The sequence below is a fragment of the Benincasa hispida genome, chromosome 8, assembly GCF_009727055.1.
Source record: "Benincasa hispida cultivar B227 chromosome 8, ASM972705v1, whole genome shotgun sequence".
In the NCBI taxonomy this organism is placed as follows: Eukaryota; Viridiplantae; Streptophyta; class Magnoliopsida; order Cucurbitales; family Cucurbitaceae; genus Benincasa; species Benincasa hispida.
This window is the reverse complement of record NC_052356.1, coordinates 5,456,954-5,470,699: the sequence shown is the minus strand read 5'-3', so window position 1 is coordinate 5,470,699 and position 13,746 is coordinate 5,456,954. Positions and strand designations below refer to the sequence as shown.

The 13,746-nt window shown below is 33.0% G+C and overlaps 2 protein-coding genes across 2 annotated transcripts; both read left to right on the top strand.

Annotated features, from left to right (window-relative positions):
• The first annotated feature begins 5,158 nt into the window (after nucleotides 1-5,158).
• LOC120083280 (histone H2B.7-like) lies at nucleotides 5,159-5,814 on the top strand. Its single transcript, XM_039038954.1, has one exon. It carries the CDS (start codon nucleotides 5,229-5,231, stop codon nucleotides 5,655-5,657), a length of 429 nt encoding a protein of 142 aa, XP_038894882.1. The 5' UTR covers nucleotides 5,159-5,228; the 3' UTR covers nucleotides 5,658-5,814.
• Nucleotides 5,815-13,127: 7,313 nt separating this feature from the next.
• LOC120083279 (histone H2B.7) lies at nucleotides 13,128-13,746 on the top strand. Its single transcript, XM_039038953.1, has one exon. It carries the CDS (start codon nucleotides 13,195-13,197, stop codon nucleotides 13,621-13,623), a length of 429 nt encoding a protein of 142 aa, XP_038894881.1. The 5' UTR covers nucleotides 13,128-13,194; the 3' UTR covers nucleotides 13,624-13,746.

Genomic DNA, 13,746 nt, shown 5'->3' with positions numbered 1-13,746 from the left:
TTTAAGGACGGATGGGTTTGAACATGAAATCATGCGTTAGACATAACTGATGCGTTTGTTCCCATGCATCTGAGGTCATGCGTCGGAATGATGATGCGTTAATCTTAGCATGCAATGATCACGCGTTCCTATCACAATTTTTCTTACGCTTGTGCCAAGTATAACACAAACGCAAGTTTCTCGGGTAATCCGAGGTCGAACATGGGGACTTGTCACTCAATAATGTTTGTGAAGCAATGCGTTTGAGGCGATGAAAATAAAAATAAAAAGAAGTTAAATGAATGTACACATTATTCATACTCCCAACTAAACAGATTGAGCAATAGACGACTTGCAATGAGAATAAGTAGATACATGACAACCATTAACACATAGTAATGTTTATTATCTAAAATCGCCCGAGTAATCCCAGCTCGTTGCACTAACACATCACACCTCTCGGTGGTCAGCCACATGACTCTATCTCTATAGTTTATGGTTGCATTAAGTATAAGATTGTGCCTATCTCTAGGAACAATATGAACCTTGCTTAGTGCGTTCCATCCCCTACCTTCTCAGGCAGTTAGACTCGGCTACTTAACTTATAGACAAGCAATGCAACATCCCATAGACAGGTGTTGCCACAACCTTTCACCAAGCAAAGAGGATTAACTCACTTATACTAGCACGACGCACACCTCTCGGTGGGTTGCTACATGCGTCCTATCTCTAGGCTACAAGATTAATCATGTGATTGACTTTGATAAATAAACGCTGAAGAAAAACTATGATAGAGATGAAGATGATGAAGAATACGACAATAAAAGAGTTAAGATTTGCATTGATCACAAAATATCTTAATATCTCAAGCTAAAATATAATACAATACAGAGATTAGAAGGGAGATGAAGGACTATACGTCAAGGCTGCCGGTGGTGCCATGGTTGAATGGTGGAGATGTCTCTCTCGAACTCTATCTCCAGCGAATGCTCCGATCGTCACTCGATCTGGGTTGTGGAGATGAAGAATTCTCACTAGAAATCTATTTCAAGCTCTCATTTGTGATCACAAACTTTTGTCTTGAGGCAGAAGCTCGGATGTCTCAAAATGAAGGTCTCAAGGGTTATTTATAGAATTTGGCCGACAGTTGTAATGATGAAGGTATGGCTCACTACTACTTTTATCGCAGTATGGGCATTGTCACATCGCGTTATCTTGTTGATACTCCCAAGGTATGTGTCCGAGCTGAATTTATCAACACGTTCTACCCATCTTGCGATCTTCTATTATGGCTGTCAATTCGTGGCCACAATCTCTATTTGTTCACCGCATTCTCTATGCGTTGGACGCATGCAATTACTGTAACTTCCATGCATTAGATGCATGAGGTTGCCGTATGCGTTCGTCTTTTACGGTCGCCTGGCTTCAGCACATGCGTTTGATTCCTGCGATAACTACAAATATAGACATTTTGGCACGGAATAACCCATAATATTGAGTCAGTGATGTTTTAGGTGCTTATCGACGCAAAACTCAAATTTTCACATATTATAAGTATTTATCACTGCATTTTTTACCTGTTAGCCCTCATAATTCTAAATAAAATACTTATAATAACTGGCATTTCTGCCAGTTATCAGATACCCCCACCCGCATGTATTTACATGAATGATTTGGATCAAATCGTATGTAATACTTACAACATTTGTAACAATTACAAAGTGAGTCGTATACATAGTGTTACTAGGATAAAGCATTCAACCTAATTCATATACTATAGATCCTTTAAGTTATTACATGAAATATATCCACTACATATGGTTTCAAGTCTCGTGAAATAACCTTGAATTTTTTTCATAATGGACAACTAATTATTGCATATATAAAATAATAAATTATTATATCAAACAATTAATTAACTACGAGGCTTTAGGGCACAAATTTCAATAAGAACCTAATGGACCTACTAATCATGAGCTCCAACGAATTGATATTAATTAATTAAACTCTTCGATTAAATTAATCAACATTCATTAACTATGGGACAAATGTCCATTTTACCCCTGTAATTATCTCTATATCCTTAGGTATCACTGATCCTCTAATGAACAATTTGTTTATGATCCAACCATAAACCAAGGACCTCTCAGGCCAATGAAAAGGTGTGGCCCCAATGTTCAAGTCCTGAAGTTAGCACTTGTGGGAACTACTCATCTACTTATCCAACACGAAAATGAGTGAATTACATCTTGTGAAATTACGTCTCCAGCTCTCTATTCAATAAACTCCCAAAATGGTAAACATATTGAGTTGGTGACTTGAGCCACTCTCACCCATACAAATAAAAAGATAAGTCCTAATAGACATGGGTTCATATCGAGTTACATATGATAATCTTGTGAAATATTAATCTCTTTAATTAATGGAGTTACAAAAAGAATATTAAGCTCTTTAATTAACGAAGTTACAAAAAGAGATTAATGTTTTTTATGTACAGTCTTATACAGACTCTTTGTATAGGATATCTCCACTCACAATGTCTCCACATGAAAGATTTGGATCATATCATTTATAACACTTGCAAAGTAAGTCGTATCCATAGTGTCACCAGGATAAGGTACCAAATCTTATCCATATACTATAGACCATTTAAGTTATTTCTTGAACATGATCCACCCGTATGTCAACTATATATTGTTCAAGTTTCATGTAATGACCTTGGTTTTTAATTGTAATGGATAATTCAATATTGTATATTTAATAATTAAATTAAATAGTATATTGAATAGCTAATTAACTACGATATTTTAGTGCACAAACTCCAAAAAACATGTCTTTTTTTTTTTGTTCGTATCAGAGCAAACTCCAACTATTGTGTTAGCAACTTTGTGTTTGTTCAAGCTCTAGTGTTTCCTAATCTTGAATTGGAACATCTTTTGAGTATTGTGCTTTAACCTCTTATGTTTGGAACTAAGCTTTTTGCAACAAAAAACACAAATCAAACACAATTTATTTTGATTGAAAAGATACTGACAGGGAGAAATAACCATCGCTGATAGACAACGATAGACTTCTATCACTGTCCATCACTACAAAAACTAATAGACAAACCTTTCCTTCACTTTCTTTTTTGGTATCTCATCTCCAACTTCAATCTACAAAAAATAATATAAAAAAATAATTAAAAAATAAAATCAATTTTAGTTAGCAAATGTACCGTTACATTAAAAATATAAAAATAAACACCACGTATCAGACACTTACCCCATATACATATTTTGCTGTGTAATCGACCATTCTAACAATATCATCATTTTTCTTTCCAAATTTGAAGGGTGCAAGAAAGAACTTTGTTTTATTTTATTTTTTAGACTTTGATATTGATCAAGTTGTTTTTCTCTTTATTTCCGTGGCCATTTTTCATTGACAACTTTCATCATTGTGACTAACGATCTCAACGAATTTTGTGAACTTTTAGATTATTTGTTCAGATTTTCATGTAGAAGTTGATCATTTAAACCTTCCATAATTGACACAAAAAATCTAATAATTTCAGATCTTCGTGAGAGCTTCAAACTTTGGAGTTTGAGAACTTAGGAGTTTGAGAACTTTGAGAGCTTTAATCTTCAAAACGTCATATTTTTAGTCATGTGGACTTTAGATATTGAGAGCTTTAGAGCTTCGGTCTTCATAATTCGATAAGAGTTATTTTCTTCAAATCTTTGAAGCTTTTGCCTTTAGAATGTCAGATCTTCATAGCTTTGATCATATGGACTTCAGATCTTCGTAGCTTTAGATATTCTTTCTTAAGAATTTGAGAGCTTGAGAGCTTCGGTCTTTGTAGCTTGAGAGGAGTTATACTCTTCAAATCTTTAGGGTTTTGATCATACGAACTTCAGATCTCGAGAGCTTTAGAGCTCATTTCTTCAAAATTTGAGAGCTTCAGAGCTACAGTCTTTAAAGTTTGAGATGATTTATATTTTCGAGATCTTCAGAGTTCAAGAGGAGTTATATTATTTAGATTTTCAGAGCTTCAATCTTTAGAATGTTAAATCTTCAGAGAGCTAATAGTCTTTAGTTATTCCAACCCCTCTACTTCTTCTCATCCCAAATTAAGGGATAAGACCTCCATTTACAGAGATTTTTATGGGCCTTACATGGGCTTGACCAAGTTGCTTTTGGATTTGAGCTAAAGTTGACTTGAGCCCAATATTTTCTTTGGCCCAAATTCATGTCATAGGCTTGAATTGGGTTGGACCCGAGCAATTTTGATTACCTGACCCAATCCATTTGTAATTTCTATAATGGGCCTGAGCTTCTATTATGATGACATGACGAAATTTAATTGGCCATAATTTCTCATTCAACTGAAAGTTTAAAATATTTGTAGGTTTAAATTTTATTTTGGTCTCTGAAATTTGAATAATGTTCTATCCATAAACTTTTAAAAATATATGTTTTAGTTCCTGAACTTTAAATATTATTTTATTTTGATATCTAAACTTTTAAAAATGTCTCTTTTAGTCATTGGACTTTTAAAAAGTACTTATTTTGGTCTCTAGTGTATTAAAATTTTGTTAACTCTTTAACAAAATGGGGAGATGACTTCGTATTTTGGATGAATAGGCTACCAAATAAGTTAACTATGGTAAAAAATCTAGAGTTTCAATTTTGAATAAGGTGACAAAACAAGAGAATTTAAAAGATATTTTTAATTCAAATTTGGTCGTTCAGTATTTTGGTGTGTCGGTTACTGACATTTTACTCTACTTTTATCTTGTTCAATACATCTATTGAAGAGTTAACATAATTTTTTACAGTAGAGACTAAAATAAACACTTTCTCAAAATTTTAAAACTAAAACAAATGTTTTTAAAAATTTAAAAATTAAAATGGAACCAAATTCAAAATAGAGTAATAAACATGAATTTGAACCATATTTTTAACACACAAAAAAACAAAGTGGAAAGCCTTTTTTTTTCTTTTATATATATATATATATATAAAAGGACCCGCGAAATAGGCCCCGCTAAAACCAACAACGAAATTGGCCGAACGCGCCTCTCGAAAAGCCTCCCTTGATCTCCACCGTCCACGTCAGCGATCCGCGTCGAAACAAAATCAACCAATCACATAGCGCCGTCTCCATTTATAAATATCAATCCCCTCAACTCTCTTCTCAGAACTCACTCTTTCCTCACATTACAGATTATCCTTGAGAAGTCACCAAGTTCCTTCTTAACTTAACAATGGCGCCAAAGGCCGAGAAGAAGCCCGCTGAGAAGAAGCCAGCGGCGGAGGAGAAGAAAGCCGAGAAGGCTCCGGCGGAGAAGAAGCCAAGAGCCGAGAAGAAGCTTCCCAAAGACGCCTCCGACAAGAAAAAGAAGAGAGCCAAGAAGAGCATTGAAACTTACAAGATCTACATCTTCAAAGTCCTCAAGCAAGTTCATCCTGATATCGGAATCTCCAGCAAGGCCATGGGGATTATGAACAGTTTCATCAACGACATTTTCGAGAAGCTCGCTCAGGAATCCTCTAAGCTTGCTCGCTACAACAAGAAGCCAACCATCACCTCTCGGGAGATCCAAACGGCTGTGCGCCTTGTTCTTCCCGGTGAGTTGGCCAAGCACGCCGTCTCTGAGGGCACCAAGGCTGTCACCAAGTTTACTAGCTCTTAGATTTATAGATACTAGGGTTTTTTTTCCTTTTTTTTTTTCCTAGTGTAGAAAGCAGCATGACTTCTGAATCGTTGATTTCACTTCCTTTTGTTGCATATCTTGGAACTAATGAGTGATACATGTTTTTTATAACGCGACTTCTTCTGTTATTTTGCTCGATTCTGGCTACAATCTTTTGCTCTCTTCTGGATTTCTGAGGATTTACCTTAACTTTCCACTTAACGATTGAATGAATCGTTTAATTGACTAAACAATGCACTAGTATAGTCTTGTGATGCACTTCTCGATGTAGGTAAGGACATTAACTGAACCCTGATTAATATGCTTCATGCATGTTCTAATGGTTAAGGGTTTCTCAACTTGATGTTTTGGTCCAACCCATAATCAGCTTAGTTTGTCTTCGTTTCACTTAGGCCTAGTCCTCATTTTAGTGTTAACCATTTGCTCCTAGATGTTCTGACATGCTTATGCAAGTGATTGAACAAACTTTAGATCGGTCATCCATGTCTTTAGTTGAAATTCTATGTTTGTCCATAAACTTGTAAGACTGTTTAACTTGGAAGCTTTCTTATTTGGGAACTTCATAATTTCTAGGACAATAATTTCTTTGAATGCCTCTTGGAAACACCCAAACAAACCACTGCACATTGAGTTTTGTATCTACCATTTGGGGATATGGGTGTCAAACTAATAAGCATGCATAAACCTTGAACACATCCTCAGTTATTGACTGGGGGCGTAATTTTGAGAGCCCGTCATCCAACAGGTTAGAGAATTGTTCCCCATCTGTCTTCCAACTATTATAAACACTGTCCCATTAGACCACTGGAGTTGTGATTTATTTGTAAATCCTTTAGTTTTGGTATGATGAATTCAAAATTTCATCTGTAATTACAATTACCTTGATAACAATCAATAGTATGGTGTTCTTATGCGTAGTTTGCAACTCAATACTTCATCCAAGTTGAAGTGTACTTTAAACCCTCGAGTTATTGTTATGATTCATTGAAGTCAGTTCATTCTCTTCTTTTGCTCCATGTTATATAATTGTTAGAATACTGTTTTACTTTGATCCATCAATGTCCTAGAGGGACAAAAGCTTAGTTCAGAGAAAGACAGGGTTAGTGGGGTTACTGAGTTCTCTGGGAAGGTAAAGTTCTAAGAAAGTAGAGTTGTGTGCTTGGTCTCTTGTCCATGGAAGTTTACATAATATGGATAGAATTCAAAGATGAAATCCAAATTTGAGTCTCTCCAAATGTCTGCCTCTTTGTTACAAGGTTGGATGCCATTGTTAACTGTTTTAACTTGTTTTGATGTGCCCTCTGATGAAAGTGGAAGATGACCTCTTTGAAAGATGATTCTGTTGGTGGTTCAAATAGAAGGCAAGTAGAGGTAAAGCTTTACCTTACCTTGGTCTCTCTAGAAGGAAAAGAAATAAAGAATTGTTCTTGAGACCTCTTCTTTCAGTATTTCTTGTGATGGTTATTTTTGTAACACAAATAAACAATTTTTTTTTTTAATACAAATTAAATCAATGCCTTGTATTTACAATTAATAAACAGAAAATACCCATGAAAATTCACAAGATTGAGGCTATTTAAACTGTAAATTTGCCGAGGTCCCAAAATTAAAACAAAGTAGCTACTGAATGAAGAATTCTAGTGGTGGCCAGTGTAGTTCGATTGACAAAGTGTTTGTATTTTGATCTTGACAAAAGTGTATGATATTTTTGGGGCTTATGCTTAATTGGTTATTAGGGTAAGTGGTTATATTAAATTTATAAAATTGTTAAATTTTAAATTTTGTAACAAAAGAAAAAAATAATAATTTTCAACATAAATTTGGAAAATTATTTTAACATTTTGCTGTTAATTTAAATCTCAAAAAAAGTTTCAATGTCCTAAGTAGAAAAAAATTATTTAATTCTAAAGAAAAAGGGACTAAAAAGAGAAAAATAAAATAAGGTCCAAAATAAATGAAAAAGAGGTAGAAAGAAAATAAAATAAAAGAACTTTTGATACATATGTATAAAAACTTAGGAATTTTTTTTTTAATAAGTAAGGACAAAAATAGTGGTGAAATAAAAGATTTGACAAAAACCGGTAGTGAATAGTGGACCGGGTCCGATTCACGATTTTCACTCAGAAAGTGCCACGTTGCCCTACCTGCCACGTCGTAAAGGATAAAACTCATGTCCGAGGTCCACGACTTCGCTTAAACAAAACCCTTCATTAAGTAATTGACACATGTCTTTCTCACGGCTTTTTTCTTAATTTTCTTTCTTTTTCCCTTTTTTTTCCTCCTCCGTTTCATAATCCCTTAAAATCTGATTCTCTATCTTAAAATCATTTGCTTTTATTTTCCTTGTTTCTCGATATCTTCTCTCTTTCTCCAAAATTTGGCTCTAGATTTCTCTCTCTCTGAACCTCAATCTTTAGTTTTTTTTTTTACTGATTTTCTTTATAGTAAAGATGCTGCAAATCGGAAGATCTTATTTGATCAGATCTTCTTCTATGGAAGTTCTTGGGTTTTAATAAATGTAAAAAAAAAAAAAAAAAAAAAAAAAAAAAAAAAAAATCTTGGATTTGGATGGAGGGAATTTACTTCCAAAGCCAAGTAAAAATTGGAAATTAGTGCTGAAGAAGAGGGTTATGGTAAAAAAAAAAATCAAAGAGAAAGGGATGAGCGACTGGTAAAAAAAATAAGAAGAATGTGAAGCTTGAGATTTGGAGGAAAAGGGAAAAAAGAAACAAGGTAAGTACCAGAGGAAAGAGGAAAACTTGTGATTTTTTTTTTTTTTTTCTAAATGTAATTTGTTTTTTCTTAAAAAAATTAATTGATCGTTGATGGGGTCCACAAATTCCACTTGATCCACAAGTAATGTGTCGTGGCAGATGACATGGACGGAGAATTAGACCAAATTTGAATGGAAGAAAATCGTAGACATTTTCTCATCCTAAATAAGACATTTCTTTCTATTACCATATTAATTTTAAGAACAGTTTTCACACAACCCCATTTATGTCATTTTAAAAAAATTATATTAACTTAAAAAATTTAATAAAATATGTATAATTCAGTTTTTTTTTTTTTTTTTTGGTATGACTGAATTGAATAAAACAAAAAATTTACTCTATTTTTATAAATAGTTTCTATACAATTTATTTGTTTGCAAATTGTTTTCAAAAGGACTCTATTTTAACACTAAATTCTAATATTTATAAACGTCTCAAAAATAAAAGTTTATAATATCTACCATATGATAAATCGATATTATAATATGATTATCAACATCATATTGTAGATCATTATTTAAATTTCCTTCGTTTTATGAGGAGAGGAGGAGGTCCTCAAACTTCATCATTTCGTTCCTAATCCTCCATCCCCTACCAAGTCAACCTACTCGACTGGTCAGCTCACCAAATTATTATTTATGCTTTTTCCGACGAATTCATGCTTATTTTTAAATATACTTTGGAATATTGTATTAAGTTGTTGCAAATATTCTAACCAATATATGAAATATAAATGTACTCAAATAGTTTGTTGTACATATATTCAATATAACCATATTCATATAACAGTACAATATAAATCACATTATATAACATAAATTTTATTTATATCACAATATATATCATAAATTCAAAGTAATCAGAAATAAACAAAAATATCTACCACGGTGTATAAATCACATGTGGACTTAATGTTCAACACATAACATATATATATAAGCGTATATATTATAAAACAAGAAATCTAAATACAAAAACTATATCGTTTATATAAAATAAACTATTATATATATCACAGTACATATATGTACATTTGTTCCTTCCTTGGTTTGTTACATATATGTACATTTCTTCATCTTCTTCATCTTCATCTTCTTCATCTTCTTCGTCATCGTCTTCGTCTTCGTCTTCGTCTTCGTCGTCTTTGTCGTCTTCGTCATCTTCTTCATCGCCTTCGTCTTCGTCTTCTCCTTCGTCTTCTCCTTCTTCTTCTTCTATTGGCCTATTTTTTGAAATAAATTAAATGTTGAAGACAATAATGTAATACGGATCTATTTTTTAAATAAATTTAAATCTCGAACTTTCATAACTGCATCTAAATAAAACATTATGGAAGGTTTAAATTGTCACAAATGAAAGTTTAGGGTTCAAGTTGATACACTTATAAAAAAATAGGTTTTCAAATAACAATTATTAGTTTGAGGTTTAAATTGATATAATCCCAAAGTTTAAGGTTTAAATTAATACAATTGTTACTCATAGAAAGATTTAAACAATCAATCTACTTCACGTGCCATATTTCATAAATAACCTAAACTTGAACAATACTTTATAACTAGACTTACGCATGTTTTTTAGACAAATTTAACTTTGTAGTACATCCTCTCTCTTATTTAATTTTCGTAATATTTTATAATTAAATTATTAAATAAAATAAAATGAATTTAATATTAATTATTTAGAGAGTTTTTATTTTTATTAATCAGTGATTACAAAAGTTCTCAGATAATAGAAAGAAAGCTCTTTTGGTGGTGTTGATTTCATTCTCAATTGGAGAATTGGCGATTTCATTCGAGTCTTCGATCGAGAGTAAGAATTTTTGTTCTTTTTTATGTAGAATTTTTATTTTAATGCATGTTTAACCTAGGATTTAATTTGCAGTAGGCTATATTTTTTTTTATGATCTCTGTAATATTATGAATTTCCAGGGTATAGGCATTTCACAAATTCGTAAATTAATTTCAAATATGGTCATGTGTTTTCTTTCGTTGCATTAAGGCTTTGATCCATACAATTGGTATCAGAGCCATCTCGTATAATTAATTTAGGCATTTGAAATTTGCATTAGTTTTGGTGGAATTAATTACATTGTGAATGTAGTTTTGCAAATGAATGTTTACAGTAGTTTATGAGCATAGAATTTCATGTTTTTTATTCTATCAAATTGTAAAGGCCTCTACGTGTTTGAATATTTGATCATGTAATTTTAGTCTTCTGTAAGTCCGTGTCTAGAATTAGGATTGAATCAATAAAGATTGAGACTAATTTTGGCAAAAAACGGAAGAACAATCAACGAATTGCCCAAAATCACATTCTGGTGTCGCAGCATTACAATGCTATGACACATGCGACCTTAGGGTTGCAGTGCATGTGGCTCAGTTGCGGTTCAGAGTAGCTCGGTTTGATTCGACTGGTTAAAAGTGGTTTGGTCCGATTTTGCACTGAGTTTGGCTCGATTCGTGGTTTCTGGGTCTGGTTCGAAGCAGTTCAGGTCGGTTCACATTGATTCGGTCTGATTTTGTAGTGGCAAAAGCTGTTTTAGGATAAAATTAGCATAATTATTGTAATTTATTGCTTTATTTTATACCAGGGGCCAAATTATCGATTCATTTGCTATTTAAATGTTTCATGAATGTTATTTAGATAAATCTCACCATAGGTTAAAGCATGCTCATGCATTTCAATATATTATGAGCGGATGTATGGTTTTAATGCATGATGTGTATATGATTCCATGAGTTTTTTAAATATATTTTGATATATTAAATATACAAAATTGGAAAAGCATGATGCATAACATTATTTAGATAAATATACAGATTTATATTTATTAATGTCTTGTATATGCTTGGTGGATTTTCATGAGTTGTTTAATATAATTGTTATATTAATAAAGTTGGAAATCAATTTGCATTGAGCATGACACATTCATAACTTTAATATAATTATTATATTAAAGTTATGAATGCATGTAATGTGGTTTTCTTGATAATTATAATTTGATTGTTAATCAAGTAACCCATAGAAAATGTGATTCTAGGACTAGTAATTGGTTTTGTAGTAGTTATTAAATTAATATTTAGTAATCCTCAACCTATAATAAAAAGTTGCATGCAAACTTAAGATGTTAGGGAATTGGAATTAATTTTAAAATATTTAAAATTAATATAGATCTTAGATCACATTAGTTCCAGTAAGATTAAAATTATGTCCCGTTTGTTTTAATAGATTTAAAATATGACTAATAGGACAAATAAGATTTTAGATTATAAAGTGAACTCTACCACTGAAGTATTGTCGGTTGGAGGTTCTTAAGATGACGGTTTATGGAACATCTCCTATCTAGGAACAGACTCGGAACTTGAGTTAAATTAACCTTATTCCTGTTACCATGCAATGTCACTAGGTTAATTAAATGGTTTAATTAACCTAGAACATTAGAATAAAAACCTTATTATAAGAGTTATAATATGCATAGACTTAGATAGTTTCATTAGCCATAATTTAACTAGGTATAATAAAACCCTAAAATAGTAGAACACTTTAGTTTGAAAAAAAAATGGTATATGAAATATATCAATTTTTAGCTCTCATGTCCCTAAGAGTTCACACCGTGGGATCAATGCTCGACTTCGTGTTGCCCTGGGCGTGGCCTCCCTTCAAAAAGTGTTTGCATGGATCAATACCAAAGTGACTAAGGAAAATATTGATGGTAAGTGGGAGAAAGATACATTTCAACGTATCCTAGAGTCTCTTCCATTAGGTTGCACCATGAGATTCCTATGGTTCGCCTGCGTGTTATCCTGGAGTGACTATCCCTTCGGAGGGTCTGATCATAGGATTCGGAACAACGCAAACTCCAGTAACGTATAGGATTTCTTAGGTTAATATTCAACAGTTGTTTTTCCTTATGGTAGCTTGTTGAAGTGTACCTCTGGGATTCGAAAATGGTAGGGTCACACTTACACAATGAATTAAGCTAGTCAATGAACCATTGACAAAAAAGAACTAAGAACTATAGAAATAATAGTTAATATGGTATTAGTAATTAGTTGAAATTGTTTTAATTTAGGGGAAGAGTAGTTGATCACTCTTTGAAAATTATTCTAAATCTTTGAAGTATTATTGCAAAAACTAAATCAATAGTTTAAATTGAATTATTTGATTGCTTGTTTTTATTGAATTGATTGGTTATTTGTTTTTGTATGACAGGTTAGTTTGATTTTTATGTATATTGTAACACATCATGCTATTCGATAAAAAAATGGTTGAATTAACTCATTCTTGTAATTTAATCATTTAATTATACTAATAATATAGAAAATAAATTTAAAATTTAAGAATATAAATTGATATTTGTTGAATAAAATAATAGTCGATTTACTACTTTCACGAAACTTGCAAGGAAAGTTCTCGTAATTAAAGATAAATTTCCCGTTTCACGAAATGCGTTGTTATTTACCATTTTTTTTAGCTCTAAAAAAATGACCCGCGAAACAGAGCGCGCTAAAACCAAATTCTTCAAAAGTTTTCACGATAACGAAAATTCCCCAAACACCCCTCTCTGTAAAGCCTTCCCTTAATCTCCACCGTCCACGTCAGCAATCCGCGTCGAAACAGAATCAACCAATCACATAGCGCCGTCTCCATTTATAAATATCAATCCCCTCAACTCTCTTCTCAGAACTCACTCTTTTCTCACTTGCGATTTTCATCTCTCAGAAATCTCCAAATCCTTAGTTATGGCGCCAAAGGCCGAGAAGAAGCCCGCCGAGAAGAAGCCAGCGGCGGAGGAGAAGAAGGCCGAGAAAGCTCCGGCGGAGAAGAAGCCAAAGGCCGAGAAGAAGCTTCCCAAAGATGCCTCTGATAAGAAAAAGAAGAGAGCCAAGAAGAGCATTGAGACTTACAAGATCTACATCTTCAAAGTCCTCAAGCAAGTTCATCCTGATATCGGAATCTCCAGCAAGGCCATGGGGATTATGAACAGTTTCATCAACGACATTTTCGAGAAGCTCGCTCAGGAATCCTCTAAGCTTGCTCGCTACAACAAGAAGCCGACCATCACCTCTCGGGAGATCCAAACGGCAGTGCGCCTTGTTCTTCCTGGTGAGTTGGCTAAGCACGCCGTCTCCGAGGGTACTAAGGCTGTTACCAAGTTCACTAGCTCTTAGATCGATAAATATTTGGGTTTTATCGTGTAAAAAGCAGCATGACTGTTCTGAATTGTTGATTTCTTTTCCTTTTGTTGCATATTTTGGAATTGAATGAATGAAAATCGGTTTATATGATGTGAA

Bases quoted from the DNA above. Each gene is read 5' to 3' on its own strand.
- LOC120083280 (XM_039038954.1), top strand. From the start codon at position 5,229: ATGGCGCCAAAGGCCGAGAAGAAGCCCGCTGAGAAGAAGCCAGCGGCG.
- LOC120083279 (XM_039038953.1), top strand. From the start codon at position 13,195: ATGGCGCCAAAGGCCGAGAAGAAGCCCGCCGAGAAGAAGCCAGCGGCG.